At 38.5% G+C, this 22,810-nt stretch overlaps 1 protein-coding gene across 1 annotated transcript in view; it reads right to left on the bottom strand.

Moving 5' to 3' along the window:
- Nucleotides 1-1,261: 1,261 nt before the first annotated feature.
- The window catches only part of SNTB2 (syntrophin beta 2), a 104,819-nt gene continuing 83,270 nt past the window's right edge, over nucleotides 1,262-22,810 (bottom strand). Inside the window, exons 5-7 of the mRNA XM_042968168.1 lie at nucleotides 14,847-15,043; nucleotides 8,916-9,100; nucleotides 1,262-6,373 (exon numbers count right to left, since the gene is read on the bottom strand). Of these exons, the coding sequence (XP_042824102.1) occupies nucleotides 6,281-6,373; nucleotides 8,916-9,100; nucleotides 14,847-15,043 (475 nt within the window). The 3' untranslated portion in view covers nucleotides 1,262-6,280. The remainder of the gene's footprint in view (nucleotides 6,374-8,915; nucleotides 9,101-14,846; nucleotides 15,044-22,810) is intronic.

Raw genomic sequence — 22,810 nt, 5'->3', positions numbered from 1 at the left:
GAATTTTGCCAGGTTTAAAATATCTTCAATTGGACACACCATCTACCATGTGTAAGGACTTCCAACAAATGAGACATTTAAAGGGTCTAAGTGTGGAAATGAATGGGTCAGGACAATTTAGAAATAGGGGTAGATGAAATAAATATTCAGCTTTGCTATTTATAATTAAAAGAAACATTTCTTTAAACTTTAAAGTTTATTTTGAGAGAGAGAGAGAGAGAGAGAGAGAGAGAGAGAGAGAGGCAGATATGGGGAGGGATAGAATCTCAAGCAGGCTCCACACTATCAGTGCAGAGCGTGACATGGGGCTTGAACTCACGAACCGTGAGATTATTATGACCCGAGCCCAGAACAACAGTCAAATGCTTAACCAACTAAGTCACGCTGGTGCCCCAAGAAGCATTTCTTTAAAAAGGCTTTCCTGTTGATCCACTTTGGGTAATAGAGCTTAATTTTTGTTGTTGTTGAGATTTATCTTCCTAAGGATGTTCTACACTGTTCTTCCCAAACTAAAGTCTATTTTTTTTTAAGATTTTTATTTTTAAGTAATCTCTACACCCAACATGGGGTTCAAACTCACAACTCCGAGATTCAGAGTAGCATGTTCCACTGAATGATCCAGCCAGGCGCCCCACTAAAGCCTAATTTTGCATTAAAAAACTAAGCATAATGAAAAGACTAACCTACTTAAGTGTGCTTGGAGTTCTTTCATGTTGGCATGGACCAAAGACCAAGCATCATTTTAAACATTTTCCAGTTAGCCAGAGTAGCTGGACTGCAGATGTACTTTGGTAAAAGTATGAAGTGGTTAATTACTTAACCACTGATTGATAAACAGATGGCAGGGTGTAATTGAGAAATAATGGGTTATGTGCTACTTGCAGGCAGGAACTTTCTTTTGGACCCTGAAGAAAGCCTGTGAAGAGTTGTGTGTTAATAACTGCTTAGTACATGGAATACGTGAATTAATGCGTCGTTAATTAGCCTTGCAGTGTCAGAATTTCCGTAGGCCCCCAAAGAACCTTTTGTCTATGCATAAAAGACTTCTATTACTTTGGAAGAGGTGACAGAACATTCAGGTTCCAAAGGTGTATATATGACTGGCATAAAGAGGGGCTCAAAAACTAAAACAAAGCATTTGCGTCAACCGCACGGAGCTAAGATTACAACAGAACTGAGTAAGGTACTTAGAGGACTCAGAAGTTAGAAATCTATCAGGGTAGCTAATCTTACAATATAATAAAGTATCGCTTCTCTAGCATAGCTTTTTAGCTTCAACCAATCTATTTTGGAGCAATTCAAGAATTACAATTCAGATGGTGGATTTTGTTGAATATAATCAAATGTTCATTAGAGAGCAAGCAATCATTTGCAAACGGCCTTCTTTATGAATTACATCAAATTTAGATTCACTTTTAAAACTTAAATATACTTTGGTTCAGTCACCTGAAGTGGGAAGAATAAGAGGTGGCAAGAAGTTTATGTTCAAGTTTATCAGTCTGAAACAAAAGAAGAAATCTCGTTAAAATATTTTGTTGAGTTAATACATAACAACAACCATTCTTCTAGTTGGTGGTTTAGCTAGTGTAAAAAAAAAAAAAAAAAAAAAAAAAAAAGACAACAGATGTACAGGTGTGCCCCATGAGCCTAGTTTTGGTTACCTTAACTTGAAATTCTATCTTTGATAGAATGAACTTGTATCATTGATCTGCCAGATGTGTTGTGTGTGTTGTAGAGAAATGGTTTCAAATCTGCCACTAAGTAGTCTATTACCAGCATAAAGTAAATTTCAGTTATCAGTACACCATAGGAGTAGCTAAATTGCTCAAAACCACATAATCCTGAAATACAACATAATTATTTTATAACTGTCTGCCATCACACATTTATTGTCTATACACCCAGCACAGGGAAGGAGACAGCTTTAAAAAAGAGGGAGGGGGGGACTGCTGCTGTCAGTATTAAAAGACAGTACGTAGAAAGTCAAACTAATTCTGGATTACCAAGCAATCTCGAGAGAGAGAACAGCAGCAAATGGCAGATTCTTATGCTTTCATCTTCAGGAGGGGGGTTGGGGGGAAACCGCAATAACATTTTAAACTTAACTGAAAGAGATTTCCAAACTTAAGATAAAATATAATACCACCTGGCATATTATAGACCTGATCGAGATCTACATACAAAAAGAATGAATGGGATTATGGTCAAATTCAACTTAAAGTTTAAGTAGAATCCCCAATTTAAAGAAGTCTTTTTTCCTTGGGTAGATGTTTGATCTGACTGGAGCAATTTGCTTTGAGACCAAAGAGATCTGACATTTCACTTCTTCATGATCAACTGAAAAAAGATGACCTTTGGCTTTCTAACCAGCCATTCATTCATGCCACCAATGGTGGATGGCAGCGACAAGGAAATGTATGCTGGATATTTGGACAGTTTAAATATTATGTACAATCAATAGCTTATAACCAGTGAAAATAAGAACAGTTCAGCGTAAGTGTCCAAGATACAAAACAGCAGAGAAAGTGCTTAAGTCTACAGGTCTTCCCTGAAAGCTTCAAAAATGTTTAACTTTTAAGTAGGTAGGGCTTTTAATAGAATTTGCATAGCAGCGTACAATATAATTTGCATTAAAAAATATGGAGATTCTTCCATGTTTCTGAAAACATACAAATATATCCACATGCATATAAATTAATAAACAAGAAGACCTGGAGGTTCTCACAAAATTAAAAAAAAAAGTTCATCATAACTTTTTCTCAAAGTGGTCACGCTTTTGTCCATCAAAACCATTTACAGTGAAAACTTCTTCTGGGAGAAACATAATCTTGTCCAGATTCCACACAGCTTAATTTTATTTTTAAGAAAAAATTCTAGTTTATTAGCTAAGTGCATCTAATCAACTGAAAAAAGCTTGGTTACCATTCTGCCTAGGAAGATAAATTAGGAAAACAATCAGGGACAACTTTAATCATTTGTTGGTTAGATTAGATTGGTAGGTTAGATTAGAGAAGAAATAAATAATTCAATCTCTCCTGCCATCCAATAATGTTCAATAACAAAGTTTGTGAGGGTATAGCTGATAAAAACATGCACTATCAGACTTCACCTAGCCTAAAAAGTGCTCAAACATGGCTTTAAAATAGGTGAATGACAAATAAGGTAATATTTTTGATTGCCTGTACAGGTCCCAATATGTAATCTGAACCTGTCTACTAGGTAGGTGAGTTTCAGTTCGAACTATCTAATAAATACTGTATAAACATACATTTAAGTATTACTTCATATAAAATAATAGATACTAATTTCTAGGTAAGGTTTGTTTGGTAACTTCAGGAAAGGACTTACCTTTTTCAGAATAAGAATGACAGCCTTTTTTTTCTTTCCTTTTCTTTCTTTTTTTGGAGAGGAAAGGGAGAAATTTTAAGGAATGAGAAGGAAGTATTTTCACACACCAGGTGGCTACTTCTAGGCTTCTGTGTGGAATATGGAGAAGATGTCTAAGCCCCAGGTCTGGGGGCGGGGGGGGGGGGGGAGGTCGAGGGGCACAGGAAGCGATCCATTGGAACGAGGCACACACTACTCTGCAGGTTCCTTTCCGTTCTACACAGGCAAGCCCACAACATTCTCAACAATTTTCCTGATTTGAAATGAAAAAGAAATGAAAAGCTGTTCTATAAAAGATGTGAAATATCAAAAATGCCCATTTTTAGTTATCATTTGAAAATAATTTGCCATGTTTTGGCATCTTAATACAAAATACATATTAATCAAGGCTGTCCTATCCGTAAAAAGCTCTTCATCTGTGGTTTGAAAGTTCCACAAACACACTTAGTTGAATAACAATCTGGTCACCCACGAGTGGAAAGCTGCTGATGTTAAACAAGCAGCTTAAAGGCTCTTGCTCTCGGGGGTGCTAGTGGTCAAAGGAAATCTCCCACACATTTTCATTTCACATTAAGACTCGAAAGATTTAAAAACCTTATGGACCTTGGTGACAATTTAAGCTGGAACAAAATGAGCCAAAATGGCTCACATGCTTTTCCTTCTCCTGCCCACATTTTCATCACACCTTTTTTAGAGTTCTTTTTCATGTAAGTGATGAGCAGGGTGGCTCAGAAGTTCCCCCTGAAAATATTCTCAGTGGCTTAGCCTTTCACACTAACAAAGAAAACCTCCACCAAATGGCTTCGCTGCAAAGTCTGTGACTGCATTGTGCAACGTTTCAGATTAATAATGCTCTCACTGCAAAGTGTCTAAGCTCCCTTATCTGAGGGTATTATGTGTTGAAATTCTGCTTCCAGAAATCATAGCTGGACCTTCAAGATATTTTTTTTCCTTCCCTATTTGCAAATTTACTTCAGCTGGAGCCAAATACAGGTTTATGAACCTTTAAAACGTTAAAAAAAAAAAAAAAAAAAAAAAAAAGCCCTTGAAACACATATTCTAGTGTAGATGTCAATTTCCAGTTTTAAGTGGACCACATCATTCATTGTTGGAACTGTAGCTGGGGGGAGAACAGTTCTCTCTCCCCAGCCTGTGCATGTGGTTATTCTCACCGTACACAAGGGGAAGGAGGACCGACTTATGGGCACAGGGAAAACAGTGGGGTTACAATGTCTAACTCAAACTCTGTTCATGAGTCTGCTCTTTCAAATGTCCTACCTAGGTCAGTCGGCACTCACACCAAATAGCTCGTGTTTTCCATAGGATTGTGGGGTTTTTTTCCTTCCTATTTGGAGTGCTACCTTCCTCCACTCTCCAAAGAGCTCACACCCTCTTACGGCATACCTCATAAATCTAGTGAGAGCTCGGCATAGACTTTTCTTCGGAGAACACAGAGAACATCCAAGTCAATATTACCTTCTCTTTCAGATCTGGGGACTGTGGTCATCTTGACATTTTAGACAGCTCTTATATTATTTTGAATGTTTTCAGATATATACCTCCTTCATAATTAGGAAAAACAAGCTGAATGTGTTTCTCTAATACTACAAAATCAGCAATCTTACTGCTACTATGTCCTAAAGATGATGTCCGGCAACGCTTAGCAAAACCCAGGTAGCTATCCCATGGTCTCGTCACCCTGCCCGCTGTCGAACGCATTACTACACCAACAGTGAGTCTTGAATTAGCAGCTGCCTGTCTGTACCAATCTGCTTCCACAAAGGGCCAGGGCCAGGGCCCTGCGTGGGCTCACAAAACCCAAAGCAACGCAACATGATGTTTGTGAAGAGCTGCCTTTATAGAGTCTACTCTTTAAACAAGCAGGCTCTCCAGGATTTATCTTCCCCAATGAGATCTGCCCACTAGAAAAGATACTACTCAGGAAATCCATCTTAAAGACTATTCCTCAAAACTAGGATGGATTATCTCCCTGGAATGGCAGTGATATCCAGTTATTCATATAGTGACTAATAAAGCTCCACTAACCCTAACCAAAGGCACATTTGGTAAGCAATAAAAAATGGCTTAGGCTAAAATGAGGACTTTCTTTTAAAATAAATCTTATCCCCTGGCTCCTACCAAAGATTAATCAGAAAAATCTAAAACAAGCAAAACTCTTCTTTCAAATCAGTGGCTTCCAACTCGGTTACCACTAGAAAGGAAGTGGAAGGCAAGGCAAATAAAAATTTGCAAGTTCTAAGTCCTAAAGTTAGCACTCATGAGTGGCAAAGCTTGTGATGTGATGGGAAGTGATGGCCAGGGTGGGATGCAGGAGAGCCAGGACACATGGAAGAACACTTGGGTGTGCAATTCCAGGACTTCCTAGGGTGGAAGGAATAAATGACAGCCAGCTCCGACAGAATGTACGACCTATCTGGAATGGCCAAGAAGCACAGGCTGTTGCCAACTAGCACCTGGGAAGAGACGGTCAAATGAAGCAAGAGACCAAGGCTACGCTCGAAACAAATCCTGTAGGAAGAAGAAAACGAAAACAACTCTTCGATATTTGATTACGTCCCCAAAAACCCCCACAATGAGCCATCCTTCTTAACAGGGGAAATAAACCTAGTTACTTAGAAACCACATTAGGAAACTATACAGTCAATCAACAGCTTCATGTTGGAGCTTATTAGAGTACTAGAATTTCTGGCCAAGGTAGCTTGTGAAAGGCAGGCTCTTCTTTAAACATGGTTACTGTTCAGCAGTGATTTGCAGGTCCTTGTCAAGGCACTGTGCTGGAGGAGAGAGAGCTTTCTTTTTGTGCTTTTTTTTTTTTTTTTGAGGTGGAAATACTTCTTGTGACATTCAAGACTCTTTTCTGATTTTCTGCTGCTCATACAAGCAGTCCCATACGAGTGACTTTGGCTGACAAGAACGTGTGCAACACAAATACAATCGGCTTCGGACAAGAGTGCAGGTCCATGGTCTGTGGAGAAAGCGCATCAGTTTAGCACTACCATACACAGAAGCTTTATTTGCAAAAAAAAAAAAAAAAAAAAAAAATTTAAGGTTTATTTTCAGAGAGAGTGTGTGTTGAGGGAGGGGCAGAGAGAGGGAAAGACAGAATCCCGAGCAGGCTCTGCACTGTCAACGCAGAGCCTGACACAGGGCTCGATCCCACAAACTGTGAGATCATAACCCAAGCAGAAACCAAGAGTCGGATGTTTAACTGACCGAGCCACCTAGCCGCTCCTACCCAAAAGCTTTAATAAACAGACACAAAATAAGTAAATTTGGACGTGATGTTCTACTTTTTAAAAAGAATTTGGATTAAGAATGTCCCAGATTTATAGAAATTCTTGGGAGTTTCTTAAAGCCACAAATGAAAGTATACTCTGAAGTAAGATCATTCAGTGGAGGAATTAAATACTGGTGTGAGCCCCCACATCACAATTAGAATACAACTGGTGGTGTACCAGATCCCACTATGCCTGGTAGAGAGAACTAAAAAGTAGAAGATGTAAAAGAAAGAGGAATATCCTATATGGAAACCATTCATTATGGTTATATTCCCAGGAGGAAATCACGGTGAACTCAACTGAAATGTGACTATGGATGGGTATGATTTTTGACATCCCTCATAGGTTTGTAATGGGAATGAGAGCTCCCAAGGCTCGTTAGAAGGGCTAGCTATACCCTCCTAAGCACAAGTGTCTAATCTGGATGGCTGACACCAGATGAACAAGGAGACCCGGCGTCAGGCTGAGTGAAACGAGTGATTCGTCAATCATTGGCGCTGATACATAGATTAGGAATTGGACCTTGTTAACTATGCCTTTTAAAGAAAAGTAAAACCTGATTCAAAATATAAATTACAGAGCACTAATTTCATCATTAAACTTTGTATATATTAAGTATAAAGCAGGAATTAAAACTATATAGCCAGGGGCGCCTGGGTGGCTCAGTCGGTTGAGCGTCCGACTTTGGCTCGGGTCATGATCTCACAGTTCGTGAGTTCGAGCCCCGCATCGGGGTCTGTGCTGACAGCTCGGAGCCTGGAGCCTGCTTCACTTTCTGTGTCTCCCTCTCTCTCTGCCCCTTCTCTGCTCATGCTCTGTCCCTCTCTGTCTCAAAAATAAATAAACATTAAAAAAAAAATTTCAAACTATATAGCCAGGATTGCTCTAACACCTGGCTTGCTAAATGACAACTGCTAATAATAATTTAATAGGTTAATTTAATAGAAGCATTTAACTCTCTCTAATGCTTCAGGCTTTTGAAAAGCCCTGGTCCATGCCCCCATCATAGTCTCCTAAAGGTTTATCTTTGAAAATAAGATTTTTAGACATAATTTCTTATTTGGAAGTTGAACTCCATTATCTCTAAGATCTCTTTCAGTTATAAAATTTCAAGATTCTGTTTTGCAAATTTCCACCTATGGTGATTATGTCAAGAGACATAATAGTTCATGTATAAGATTTGAACTACTGGCTGAAAACTGATAAGAGAGACAAGGCATTATTTTACTCCTTTATCTTAACTTATGATTTCTGAAGTATACTCAACACACTCTGTAGTTCACTAAGGGAAATCATGAATTCCTGTTGACATTTTTTTTTTAAAGACAAGGATATCAAAAAAAGAGCATAACTGTATGGAGATACCCATGTATCTTTTTTTCTGATCATCACAATTTCTGTAGCGACCAAGTCACTCTGTTACTTTTAACTCTTATCTCAACCAACTGCTAATAATAGCAATGGATAGAATTTATTTATTATAGTTTACCAGCTTTTGTACTTTATATCTCATATTCGATAAAAGCCTGTTTCTTAAAAGGGCTGTATTTTTTTTATACCAATCAAACAAAACTTTTTTCCTTTAAGTTTATTATTTTGAGAGAGAGAGAGAGAATATGAGCGAGGGGCAGAGAGAGAGGGAGAGAGACAATCTCAAGCAGGCTCCATGCTGGCAACAGTGAGCCCAGCACAGGGCTCAAACCCACAAACCGTGACATCATGACCTGAACCAAAATCAAGAGTCAGATGCTAAAGTAACTGAGCCACCCAGCTGCCCCCAAACAAAACTTTTTAAAAAGGGAATGATTTTTGGGCACCTGGGTGGCTCAGTCGGTTAAGCATCCAACTTCGTCTCAGGTCATCATCTCATGGTTCATGGGTTCGAGCCCCGCATCGGGCTCTGTGCTGACAGCTCAGAGCCTGGAACCTGTTTTGGATTCTGTGTCTCCCTCTCTCTCTGCCCCTCCTCTGCTCACACTGTCTCTCTCTCTCTCACAAATAAATAAATGTTAAAAAAAAATTTTTTTTAAAAAGGGAATGATTTCCTAATGTGGGGAACAGAAAACACACACACACAACCCCCTAAACCCAAACCCAATACATCTTGAAGAACAATTTTCTGATTGCAAATGGACTATCAGTCCATAATTTTCTATGCAAAAGGTAAGAAGCAATGAGAAAACAAAAGAATATCTATTAGAGTAGAATGGTTTTCCGTGACACTCTTACCAGTTCTCCCTCAGGACCACCAAAATCCAAATACAGATTTCTGATGCCATCATCAGCAGACATTTTCAGCCTTTCAAAGGGGTAGCGGTACAGTATGCTGCTGGAACCTCCATTTTCCTTGGAGACAGTGAACCCATTTTCATAGTGGACAGTGAGTCTTACCTCTTGGCCATTTAATGTGCAGCCTGTTGAAGACAAGCAAAAGCCATCATTAATAAAGTTACTGCTTCAGTTATTGAGTGGAAAAGAATTCTTCTGACTGCAAAAAAAAGGAAAAAGAATCTTCTTTTGAGAATGTGCAATACCTAACCTACTTGGAACTCCTTCAAGTAAATCTTTTTCTGGTTGCTTGCATCCACATCTTGATGGAGATGAGAAAGCGATGGCCATAACTCTCCACGACATCTGATTTGATTCAGTTTAATTCAGTGAGAGTATCAATTAAACACCTGTGCTGGAAGTAGGCTGTGTGAGGTACCGGAGGAGTAACAGGCATGGTCCCTGCTCTCCAGGACTTCATAAATGAAAGGCATAAACATGAAATCCCTAACCACATGAGGTAGAATAGACAGAACACGACTAACAATAGAATGAATAAGGCCAAAGTCAAGGAAATGTTTCCTGGAGGAGATGGCACTTCAGATAGGCCCTAAAGAATAGGTCAAACTGCTTAGGCAGTGAAGTATGGGAAGGTTTCAAGTATGGGAAGGTTTCTACCAAAGGAGAAAAGGCAGAAATGCCTTTCAGGGGCAGTAACATGGTTTGGTTGGTATCTAGGAAGAGGACAAAGATAGTGTTTATTATCAAAGGCAAAGGCTATAGTTGCCAAAAGTCATACAGTCGGACCTATCAAAGATAAAATTCAAAGGTTTGATCTGAATTGACAGGACAAAAAAAATTTTGGTCATCAAGATTGGCAAATAAATGTCTTCTCTCAACACTGGTAAAGTTTCTGTTCCATTAACACCTGAGCACAGTTTTGTTGTTAGTGCAGTGTTGTTGGTGCTACAAGTGTGAGGCCCTCTGAGACCTGGGAATTCACATAGCAGTTTGTCAGTTCAAGTCCCGAGTCAGACTCCGCACTGACAGTACAGAGCTTGCTTGGGATTCTCTGTGTCCCCCTCTCTCTGCCCCTCCCCTGCTCTCTCTCTCAAAATAAATCAACTAAGAAAAATAATCTCTGGAGGTAGAACTTGGGCATCAGTATTGTTAAAAAAACTCTCCTGGGGGCACCTGGGAGGCTCAATGGGTTAAGCATCTGATTCTTGATTTTGGCTCGGGTCATGATCTCTTGGGTTCTTGATATCAGGCCCTGCTTTGGGCTCTGCGCTGACAGCATGGAACCTGCTTGAGATTCTCTCTCACCCTCTCTCTCTGCCCCTTTCCCACTTGCACATGTTCTCTCTCTCAAAATAAATAAATAAACTTAAAAAAAAGCACAACTCTCCAGGCTATTCCACTGTGCACAGAGCATTAATACTGTTTTTTGGGCACCATTCCTGATGATTAGGCTAACCTTATTTAAATAAGTAAATATAAGACATTGGGATTGGGACAAGAGGGCCAGTAATACTCCATTATTCTCAGTCCTAGACTTCACAGAAAATCCTCAAACTAAAATTCTAATGTTTCTTCTAGCTTCTCGGTGAATATTACATTGTAAAATTCTTTAAAGCGATGGTTGTGGTGATGAGGTTAACTCATGGCTCCTTAGGCAAAAAAATAAAAATTACTGTTTTTTCCCATTATACAACTATGATATAACTTTAAAAAGTGAAACATAAAAGTAGTCTATTATTGCACTTGGAGTTAGGTATGGAATAAAAGCCAGGGATGTCAGGTGTATAAGACAGTATCTTCCTCAACAGCTAGGATGTGGATGTACACACCCACCCATCCTCTCCTCTCTCTGTCCGTTTGTCCCTCTTCCAGGGACAAGGCCAATCCCTCCATCTGTGCTTTGGATGCCATCCATTCCCACCTTCTCAGAAACTGTCCAAGGTTGATTATTCCTTCTTCCTCTGCATTTTCAACATTTCCCTTTAAACTAGATCTCTCCCATTAACCTTTTTAAAACTTCAGGTTTCTCTCATTATTGGAAGAAATGCCATCACTTGACTCCTTACCTTCCTCTTTCTCTCTCTCTTTTTAAAAGATTTTCTTTTTAAGTAATCTCTACACCCAGTGTGGGGCTCGAATTCACAACCCCAAGATCAAGAGTTGCATGCTTCATGGACTGAGCCAACCAGGTGCCCCTTGTTCCTTTCTTATAGCTATTTGGTCAAAGGCATGAAGTAGGTCTTACTTATTTTTATTTCTCTCATTACAAAACATAGCACTTTGTAATTAATAAAACAGTAAATATTTGTTGATTTAGTGAATTAAGAGAAACTGATACTGTATATGTCCCCCAGGAGTTTAATCTGGGCATAAGAATGAGTCATTGAGAGGGGGAAATTCAGGGACTTAAGGCACTGGTTTTGGAGTCAGAAGAGACCCAATTCAAGCCCTACCTACATTAACCCCAGTTCTTCATCTTTTTTAAGTTTATTTTGAGAGAGAGCATGTGCACAAGTAGGGAAGGGTCAAAAAGAGAGACAGGGAGGCAGAGAGAGAATCCCAAGCAGGCTCCACACGGTCGGCACAGAGCCTAATGCGGAGCTCGAACCCACGAACTGTGAGATCTTGACCTGAGCTGAAATCAAGAGTCAAAGGCTTAACCGCTTAACCAACTGAGCCACCCAGGCACCCCTCCAGTTCCTTCATCTTAAAAATGGAGGTGATAAAACTTGCCTTAGAAGGGTGTGTGTTAGGGTTACAGGAAACATGCATTCCACTCATGACTTCTAACAACTCTGATATGTACTCACTATTCTTTCTGCTTCTCATTATTCAAAGGCATTATTCTTTCTGCTTCTCATTATTCAAAGGCACGGGCTATGCCTACCGTATCCATTTTAGTATAGCCAGTAAAAGCAGAGTATATACTCAATCAGTATTTACCCAGTAGATGAATAAAAAGGGATCCAAGACGATTTTATAAAACTGAGAACATGGATAAAGCAAACTCTTTGGTCATATGTCCTAACAATATAAATACTTTAAAATGCTCATTTTTTTGGGGCGCCTGGGTGGCTCAGTCGGTTGAGCGTTCGACTTCGGGTCAGGTCATGATCTCATGGTTTGTGAATTTGAGCCCCACATCAGGCTCTCTGCTGTCAGCATGGAGCCTGCTTTGGATCCTCTGTCCCCCTCTGTCTGTTCTATCTGCTCTCTATTTAAAAATAAATAAAACATTTTTTTATGCTCATTTTTCTTCTCCTCTTGCAGATTTTCTACATATTTACTAATGCAACTCTTCCCATGTCTACTACTTCTTAGTAGTAGTTCTTGTTTGATTTAAAAATTTTAATAAGCTTAGGTAATTGGTATGATGAAATTAGCCTTTAAAAGCATACTTCTTAAAGCTCAAACAATTATACACATATATGTATTTTCCTATTTTGAATTCCTGTGGAATTCACAGGATGGAAAATGATAAAGCTTAATGCACCCGAGGGAAATAACTGTGCTCTGCCTAGTGATCCTGAAGTTCACATGTGCTAGAAGGAGAAAGTCTTTGTGTATCAGAAGGATTACTGGTCAATTCTACTGTAATCTAATAAAGGTTTAAAGCTAAATGAACATTATGAAGTTCATGTATTGCATTCACTAGTAAAATCTCATAGGTAGTCCCTAACATTTTCCTAAATGAGTAAACTATATAATACATAAATAAATAAAACATAATGAAACACAAGAGACAAAGAAACAGAACTTAAATGATTTCTTCTTGTCAACTTCCTTTCTTTAGGCCACAGATATCTGAATATGTAGTACAATGTGCCATAATTATAATTTTAAATAAACCTTTCTGAATCTCCCAACAATTTAACATCAAGGGGTAACGTGCATCTGAAGGACATGCTGGCTTACGTATGTATGTGTGTGTATACGTGAAGGTGGATGTGCACGGTAAGCATACACATATTAAGACATAACAGATCAAGTGTGTGCATGCACGCACATACAAAAACACATCTGAAAGGAATTCGGGCTCTCATCAAAGCAGTTCACCTTCAGCCAGTTTAATATATCTGACAGAGCTCTAAATACAGTAACGAACAAGTACGTTTGTTGACCTGAATTGTGGAAATGAAAGTATTACCAAGGTAAGATTAAAATACAGCTGTGAATGAGAATAAAAAAGTTCCAGATTACCAAAAAATGTTTCTTTTGTCTATTTTAAAGTATAAGGACCGAACCAGTCCTTATTCTCTCTCCCCAAGCCATCTGCATTTAAACAACTGTGAGCCAGGGACTGGACAGATTTTTATTTCCTGCCACAAGTGTAGCTGTCAGACAAAAAACAACATGAAACTAAAAAAAATGTTAAAAATCCAAGTTGCATTCTTTGTTTTGGGAAACATATCTCTCTGGATCCTTGAAGAGGATATGGTGATCCCAGATGCCAGTCAAGGGCCTAAAGCGTGTTCTTGGGCTCCCCAAAGGAACACGGGGCATTGTAGACCTTCACACTGAGGACACAACCCAGAAAGCACATTCTGTGGCCAAGACAAAAACCAGAGTCCTGCAGCCCTTGATGTTGTGACTAACATCTCCAAAGAGAAAATGGGCAGGAGACAGACAAGTGAGAAAGACAATGTGGATATGGTAGCCTTGGTCAAAATCCAATGTGTGGTCTTACTAGTCATTACTTGAATCATCATTGTGGTTGTGAGGAAAGTACCGAGCAGGTCCTAAAGAGTTGAAGAATTGGGTCATTTTGACAACACTTAAAAAACTGTCGCTGTGCCAGTTTTAGAAGATGACCCACAGAAATGCTGCCTATGCAAATTCTAAAGCCATGGAGATCCCTCACTTTCCAAAAGCAATGGAAAGGAAGATAAGTATCACAAGACATTCTGCTCTTCACACATTTTCTCTTTCTAAAAAATCCTATAAAGCTATGTTTATAGAATAAAATGCATAGAGAAGAGGGGCAAAATCAAATAAACTGACTTTGCAGTCAAGATAATCAAAGTAATTCAAACCCTATTAGAAACTCAAACATTTTGACTATTCTTTGTTCTTGCTAAAATGGAAAGTAATCTGGAAATATCTATACAGATGTATATATGTACATACACACAAATATATACAAATGAAACCATAAGGGTGCCTAGGTGGCTCAGTCAGTCAAGCATCCAACTTTGGCTTAGGTCGTGATCTCACAGTTTGTTAAGTTTGAGCCCCACATCAGGGTCTCTGCTAATCAGTGCAGAACCTGCTTTGGATCCTCTGTCTCCCTCTCTCTCTGCCCCTCCCTCGTTTTCTCTCTCTCTCTCTCTTTCTGTCAAAAACAACATTAAAAAAAAGAAACCATATAGACTAGCCACAAGAGGGCGTTTCAACAATGAAAAGACACCACCAGGCTTCTTTCCTTTAGATGCTTATTTCAGTAAGTGCTGAGCACACACTTTCAAACTTTTGAAGACAAATTCCTACTCAAAATTCCTCATTTTTCTACAGCCATAAGCCTTGCCAGATGCTTATATTTTAAGGATGTCTATCCATATCTTAGACACCAAATCTTCTGAAATAGAGGGTTAGTGCATCTAGTACTTCATTAATGAATCTTTATACTATCACATACAGATTAATATGAGGAACAGCAAAACTGCCATGTTGTACATAGGGTGTTATGAATGAGCCACGTACAAGGCTACTACTGAAACAGAAAAACCAGGTTTCTTTCTATCATGATAATTTTAAGCTGCCATATTTTGGAATATTTTTAAGTCTGGCACATATGTTAATAGTTTTTACTTTAAAATAAAGTATAACAGTTCCATTTAACTACTGCTAGAAGTGATACATCAGGATCTATACCTAGAGAGACTTCCTTAATTAGTTCAGCAGCAGCATGACAACCCTGAACGAGTATCCTGGTCCAGGTTGACAGATCCCGATGTGTCTCCACTCTGAAGAGATGCATCTCAATGCCCTGCCGAGAGCCCGTCCGAGTAGCAAATGTAAGGTCAGATCCAAGTGAGGGTGATCGACATCCAGAGCCAGAATGAACCAACCTAGGATCACAAAAAGGGCAAAGATCAAAAAGTAATTAATGTATCGTTACAGGAACATGTCAGCAATTTATACTGAAAAATAAGCAAAAAATTATAAAAGCCCTCAGCAGTTATTGGAAAAGTATATTTCAAAACAATATTATATAGTCTTTGAAGTATATACTATTCTGTTTTCCCATAAAATCACCCCTATTGTCACAGGCACAACACTGGGCTGGATGGGCTAATGCCCAATTTTCCACTGGCTTTTTTATGCTCTCAAAAGGCTATACATACCAAAAAAAAAAAAAAAAAAAAAAAAGATTCAGTTTTGGTTAGGAAGTGTTAAGCCCCCACACATGCACAGCCTCCCCATTACCATCACTCACTTGACGGTCATTTTTTTTTTTAAACCAAGAATGAACCTACACTAACACATCATAATCATCCAAAGTCCACAGTTTACTTTAGGGGTGACTCTTGGTGTTGTACATTCTATAGGTTTGGACAAATGTGTAATGACATATATCCATCATTATAATATGCAGAGTATTTTCAATGCTCTAAAAATCCTCTGTGCTTTGCCTATTCATCCACCTCTCCTCCTGGCAATCACTTATCTGTATACCTTTTACCCTCTTTTCTTAGTTGCATTAGCAACTAAGCATTGTTGGTATGATGTTGAAAAGGAGTGGCAAGAGGGGACAGGACATCCTTGCCATGTTCCTGACCTTAGTGGGAAAACTTCCTGTTTCTTCCCATTAAGTATGATGTTAGCAATAGATTTTTTGTAGATAGTCTTTATCAAGTTGAGAATGTTCCTCTCTATTCCTAGTTTACTTTTTTTATTATGAGTGGGTGTTGGATTTTGTCAAATGCCTTTTCTGCATCTCTTGATAGAGTCATATGATTTTTCTTATTTACCTTGTTGATATGATGGATTACTTTAATTGACTTTCGAATAATGAACCAGTCTTGCATATGTGGGATAAATTCCATTTGGTCATGGTGTATAATTTTTTTTATACTTTTTTTAATTCATTTTGCTAATATTTTGTTGAGGACTTTTGCATTTATGTTCATGAGAGATACTGGTCTACAGTTTTCTTATAATGTCTTTGTCTGGTGTTGATATTACGGTAATGTGAGCCTCACAGAATGAGTTAGGAAGTATTCCCTCTGCTTCTATACTCGGAAACGGATTGTAGGGAATTTTTTTTTTATATTTATTTATTTTAGGAAGGCGCATAAGTGGGGGAGGGGCAGATGGGGGGGACAGAGCATCTGAAGCAGGCTCTGCACTGACAGGCTGACAGCAGTGAGCCCGATGTGGGGCTCGAACTCACAAACTGCAAGATCATGACCTGAGCTGAAGTCAGGACTCTCAACCGACTGAGCCACCCATGTGCCCTGGAATTTCTTTCTTAAATGTTTGGTATAATTTATCAATGAACCCATGTAGGCTTGGTGCTTTCTGTTTGGAAGACCCTACACTTTTCACAAATATTAATTAAAAATGGATGTTAGATCTAAATGTGAAATGTAAAAGTATAAAATTTCCAGAAGACATTAAAAGAGAAAATCTAGGTGATCTAAAAAGATACAACACCAGGGGCGCCTGGGTGGCTCAGTTGGTTGAGCGTCCGACTTCGGCTCAGGTCATGATCTCACGATTCATGATTTTGAGCCCTGCGTTGGGCTCTGTGCTGACAGCTTGGACCCTGGAGCCTGCTTCGGATTCTGTGTCTCCCTCTCTCTCTTCCTCTCTCTCTCTCAAAATGAATAAACATTAAAAAAAAAAAAACAACTTTAAAAGATACAACACCAAAAACATGATCCACAAAAGAAAAAAGGTGTTAAGTTTGAATTCATAAATTAAAAACTGCTGCTCTTTGAAAGACACTGCTAAAAGAATGAAAAGACAAGCCAGAGTAGGAAAAAATATATGGAAAACAAATACCTGATAAAGGACTAATATCCACAATAAACAATGAACTCTTAAATTTCAACAATAAGAAAACAAAAAAACCCAGTTGAAAAATGGGCAAAAGAGTCACTTCTTAGTATATATCCAAAAGAAGTGAAATCAGATTCCTGAGATATTTTACATCTATGTTCACTGCAACATTATCCACAATAGCCAAGAGGTGGAAGCAACTTAAATGTCTACTGAAAGATGAATGACTGAAGAAAAATGTGGCATTTACATACAATAGATTATTATTCAGCCTTAAGAAGAAGGAAATCCTGTCATATACCATAACACACAAGAACCTTTTAGATATTATACTAAGTGAAATAAGCTAGTCACAAAAAGACGAATACTGCCTGACTCTACTTACATTAGGTATCTAAAGGGGTACAACTCAGAAACAAAGTAGAATGGTGAGTTGAAGCCAGTAAGTTGTATCAACTACTGTGCATCTCAAGGGTTTCAATGAAATGCTTACGTGAACATTTCTTCATCTAACTCCTGGTTGACTAGAGCAGGGACCATTATTTCTGATAAATGTTGTGCCTGGGGACTTTGAACTTCAGTCTGTTCAGAGAGCGTATATTTTTTAGGCTGTGCACATTATGATAAGAATGAGACATAATTAATTTCTGTTCCTAAAATAAATAGCCAGTGAAAACTGATTTTCTAAATTTCGAAGCTACTCAACTATAACTCTTGACTTCCATTCACTTGAAATGTGATACTGTTCCATTATATTAAAAAAACAAAAAATGATGTGCCATCTTTTTACTTAATTTTTTGCTTGTTTTTATTTTTATTATTTTTTTAAATGTTTACTTATTTACTTTTGAAAGAGAGAGAGAGAGAGAGCACAGCAGGGGAGGGACAGAGACAGAGAAGGAGACATAGAATCCAAAGCAGGCTCCAGGCTCTGAGCTGTCAGCACAGAGCCCGACGTGGGGCTCGAACCTATGAACCATGAGATCGTGACCCGAGCCAAAGTTGGACGCTTAACTGACTGAGTCACCCAGACACACCTTTTTGTTTGTTTTTAAATGTTTATTTCTTTTTGAGAGAGAGTGTGAGCGTGAGCAGTGCGGGCGGGGGGGGGGGGGAGAGGGGAGAGAGAAAGGGAGACAGAGGATCCAAAGTAAGCTCTGTGCTGATAGTAATGTGGGGCTTGAACTCACCAACCATGTGATCATGACCTGAGTTGAAGCTGGATGCTTAACCAACTGAGCCACCTAGCTGCCCCCATCTTTTTGCTTTAAAAAGTGAGTTCAAACTCATTTGTGGGGGGCTAGGTAGTGATGCTCTTGAAATACTTTTAGATGTAACAAAATGAGAGCCTGAACTAATGTTTTGGGGAGAAGGTTCAAATCAAGTATGAGACAGCAATGAAACAAAGTACAGAAGAGAAAATACTGAGAAACAATTAGCAAAAAACCCCAAAGTTTCTATCATACATTGTATATACTCTGTCCCATACTTTTTTTTTTTTAATGTTTATTTTTGAAAGAGAGACAGACCGCAAGTGGGGAGGGGCAGAGAGAGAGGGAGACAAAGAATCCAAAGCAGGCCTCAGGCTCTGAGCTGTCAGTACAGAGCCTGACGTGGGGCTTGAACCCATGAACAGTGAGATCATGACTTGAGCTGAAGTCGGACACAACCGAGTGAGCCACCCTGGCGCCCCCCCATGAGATTTCTTAAGAACAGAGTTTCAAGGACAAAGACATGTAACATTCATGAACTAAAAACTATTTTTAGATACAAGGGAAACAGCAGAATATTGTCTAAGAAAGTACTGAGTGTTAACAAAATATATTTTAAAAATCCCTTCAACTAACAATGAAAAACTTCCCACGAAGAAAAAATCTCAAGCCCAGATGGCATTGCTGGTAAATTCTACCAAATATTAAAAAAAAAAAAAAAAAGAATTAATGCCAATCTTTATGAACTCTTCAAAAAAAAAAAAAAAAAAAGACAAAGGAGCACTTCCCATCTCATTCTATGAAGCCAGTAGTACTCCAATACCACTCAAATATCCTCATTAAAATACTAGCAAATTCAATCTAGCATAACCAAATAAGATCTATCCTGTAAGTGCAAGGTTGGTTTAACACCTGAAAAGCAATATGGTAATATACCATATAAACAGATAAAGGACAAACCCACATGATCATTGTTATTAGACATGGAAAAAGCATTTGACAAACCCCAAACCCTTTCATGAAGAAAATACCCCAAAAACATGGAAGAGAATTTCTTCAACCTGATAAAGGGCATCTATGAAAAACCCATAGCTAACATCACACTTAACGGTAAAAGACTAAATGCTTTCCCATTAAGATTGGGAGACAAAGATGTCTGTTTTTGCCACTTCTATTCAACATTTACTGGAGATTTTAGCCAGAGCAACGAGGCAAGAAAATGAAATAATAGGCACCCAGAATAGAAAGTAGTACAACTACCTCTTATTTGAAGATGATATGACCTTGTACATAGAAAGTCCCAAGGAATCCACTAAAAACCTATTAAGCTAATAAGTTGAACAAGAATGCAGATCAAGATATAAAAATTAATGTCTTGATTATATACACTACCACCAAACAACCTAAAAAGGAAATTTAAAAAACAATCCGAGGCGCCTGGGTGACTCAGTTGATTAAGTGTCTGACTCTTGGTTTTGGCTCAGGTCACGATCTCATGGTTAGAGTTCGAGCCCCACATTGGGCTCTGTGCCACTGTGTGGAGCCTGCTTGGGATTCATTCTCTCTCTCTCTCTCTCTCTCTCTCTCTCTCTCTCTCTCTGTCTCTCTCTTTGCCCCCCTCCCTCCCCTCACCCCCCCACCCCGGTCTCTCTCTCTCTTTCTCCCATCTGAGTACTAATCAGGTCCAACCCTGCTTAGCTTCTGAGATCAGACGAGATCAGGTGCGTTCAGTATGGTATGGTTGTAGACTCTGTGTCTCTCTCTCAAAAATAAATAAATAAACTTAAAAATTTTTAAAAGAAAACAATCCATTTAGGAAATAAATTTAGCAAATGAAATATAAAACTTATACTCAGAAAACTACAAAGCATTGCCAGAAGAAATTAAAAACCTAAATAAATAAAAAGATACGCTGTATCACAGACTAGAAGATAATATTTTTAAGATGGCAATATTCCCTAAATTGATGAACAGATTCAATGTGATCTCTACCAAATTTCATGTCTTTTTTTTTGCAGAAATTAACAAGCTGATACTAACATCCAAATTAAAATGCAAGGGACTCACAATCACCAAAATAATTTTGAAAAACAAAATTGAAGGATTCATACTTCTGATTTCAAAACTTACCACAGGTATATAACTGATAGTCCAGAAAAAAAAAAAACAAAACCTTACAGTTATGATCAATTGATTTTTGCCAAGAGAGTTCAATGGAAAAAGAATAGTCTTTTCAACAAATGGTACTATGATAACTGGATATTCCCAAGCAAAAGAATGATATTTTACCACTACTTCATACTATACACAAAAATTGACTCTAAGAATTAAGTGTAAGAGTTATAAAGCTTTTAGAAGAACACAAACAAGTAAATTTTTGTAACCCTGGATTAGGGAAAGCCTTCTCAGATTAAGACACAAAAATGAGACACAACATATGAGAAGACTGAGAAATTGGACTTTATCAAAATTAAAAGTTTTTCTGCTTCAACATTTTTTTAAATGTTTATTTACTTTTGAGAGAAAGAGAGAGAGACACAGAGGCATGAGTGGGGTAAGGGCAGAGAGAGGGAGACACAGAATCTGAAGCAGGCTCCAGGCTCTGAGCTGTCAGCACAGAGCCCAATGCACGGCCTGAACTCACAAAGCGCAAGATCATGACCTGAGCCAAAGTCAGACGCTTAACCAACTGAGTCACCCAGGTGCACCAAAAGCTTTTGTGTTTCAAATGACACTATCAAGAAAGTGAAAGACAACCCACCGAATGGGAAAAACATTTGCAAGTCATATATTTAATAAGGTATTTGTCTACAGAATATATAAAGAATTCTTACAAATGAATAATAAAAAAGCAACCCAGTTAGAGGATCAAGGATTTGAATAGATATTACTCCAAATAAAATACACACATGCCAAATAAGTACATGAAAAGATGCTCAACATCATTAGCTGTTAGGGAAATGCAACTTAAAACCATGAGGATGAGCTACAATGTATCATGCTAAGCGAAATAAGTCAATCAGAGAAAGACAAATACCATATGATTCCACTCATATATGGGATTTAAGAAACAGAACGGATGAACACATGGTAAGTGGGGAGGAAGAGAAGAGAGGGAAACAAACCCCAAGAGACTCTTAAGGATGGAGAATAAACTGAAGGTTGATAGAGGGAGATGGGTGGGAGATGGGCTAGATGGGTGATGGGTATTAAAACAGGCACTGTTGGGGTGCCTGAGTGGCTCAGTTGGTTAGGTGTCCAGCTTTGGCTCAGATCATGATCTCACGGTTCGTGGGTTTGAGCCCTGCATTAGGCTCTGTGCTGATGGCTCGGAGCCTGGAGCCTGCTTTGGATTCTGTGTCTCCCTCTCTCTCTGCCCCTCCCCTGCCTGCTCTCTCTCTAAAAACTAAGTAAAAACATTAAAATTTTTTTAAATAAATAAAAAATAAAAAGGGCACTTGTTGGGGTGCCTGGGTGGCTCAGTCAGTTAAGCATCCGACTTGAGCTCAGGTCATGGTCTAGCAGTCTGTGAGTTCCAGCCCCACATTGGGATCTGTACTGACAGCTCAGAGCCTGGAGCCTGCTTCAGATTCTGTGTCTCCCTCTCTCTGCCCTTAGCCCACTCACGCTTCTGTGTCTCTCTCTCTTTCTCTCAAAAGTAAATAAACACTAAAAAATAAATAAAATAAAATAAAACAAAATAAAATGACATAACATAAAAAGGGCACTTGTGATGAGCACTGGGTGTTGTATATAAGTGGTCAATCACTGAATTCTACTCTAAGTGGTTTCATGTCTCACATTTAGGTCTTTAATCCATTTTGAATTTATTTTTGTGTATGGTGTAAGAAAGTGGTCCAGTTTCATTCTTCTTGTGTGTTGCTCTCCAGTTTTTCCATCACCATTTGTTGAAAAGACATTCTTTTTCCCACTGGATATTCTTTCCACCTTGTTGAAGATTAATTGGCCATATAATTGTGGGTTTATTTCTGATTTTTCTCTTCTGTTCCATTGATCTATAGGTCTACTTTTATCCCAATACCATACTGTTTTGGTTACTACTGCTTTATAATATAACTTGAAGTCCAGAACTGTGATGCCTTCAGCTTTGCTTTTCTTTTTCAAGACTGCTTTGGCTATTTGGGGTCTTTTGCAGTTCCATACATATTTTAGTATTCTTTCTTCTAGTTCTGTAAAAGATGCTGTTGATATTTTGATAGGGATTGCATTAAATGTGTAGATTATTTGAGTAGTATAGACATTTTAACAATATTTGTTCTTCCAATCCACAAGCATGGAACATCTTTCCATTTCTTGGTATCATCTTCAATCTCTTTCATCAGTGTTTTACAGTTTTTAGAGTACAGGTCTTTGACCTTTTTGGTTAGGTTTATTCCTAGGTATCTTATTGTTTTGGTTGCAAGTGTAAATGGGACTGTTTTCTTAATTTCTCTTTCTGCTACTTCATTATTAGTATATAGAAATGCAACAGATTTCTGCACATTGATTTTGTGGACTGTGATTTTACTAAATTCGTTTATTAGTTCTAGCAGTTTTTTGGTGGAGTCTTTTGGGTTGGCTGCATAGAGTAGCACATCATCTGCAAACAGTGAAAGTTTT

Source organism: Panthera tigris, chromosome E2, assembly GCF_018350195.1.
Source record: "Panthera tigris isolate Pti1 chromosome E2, P.tigris_Pti1_mat1.1, whole genome shotgun sequence".
Taxonomy (NCBI): domain Eukaryota; kingdom Metazoa; phylum Chordata; class Mammalia; order Carnivora; family Felidae; genus Panthera; species Panthera tigris.
The sequence above is the reverse complement of the archived record's forward strand: the minus strand, read 5'-3'. Positions and strand labels throughout refer to the sequence as shown.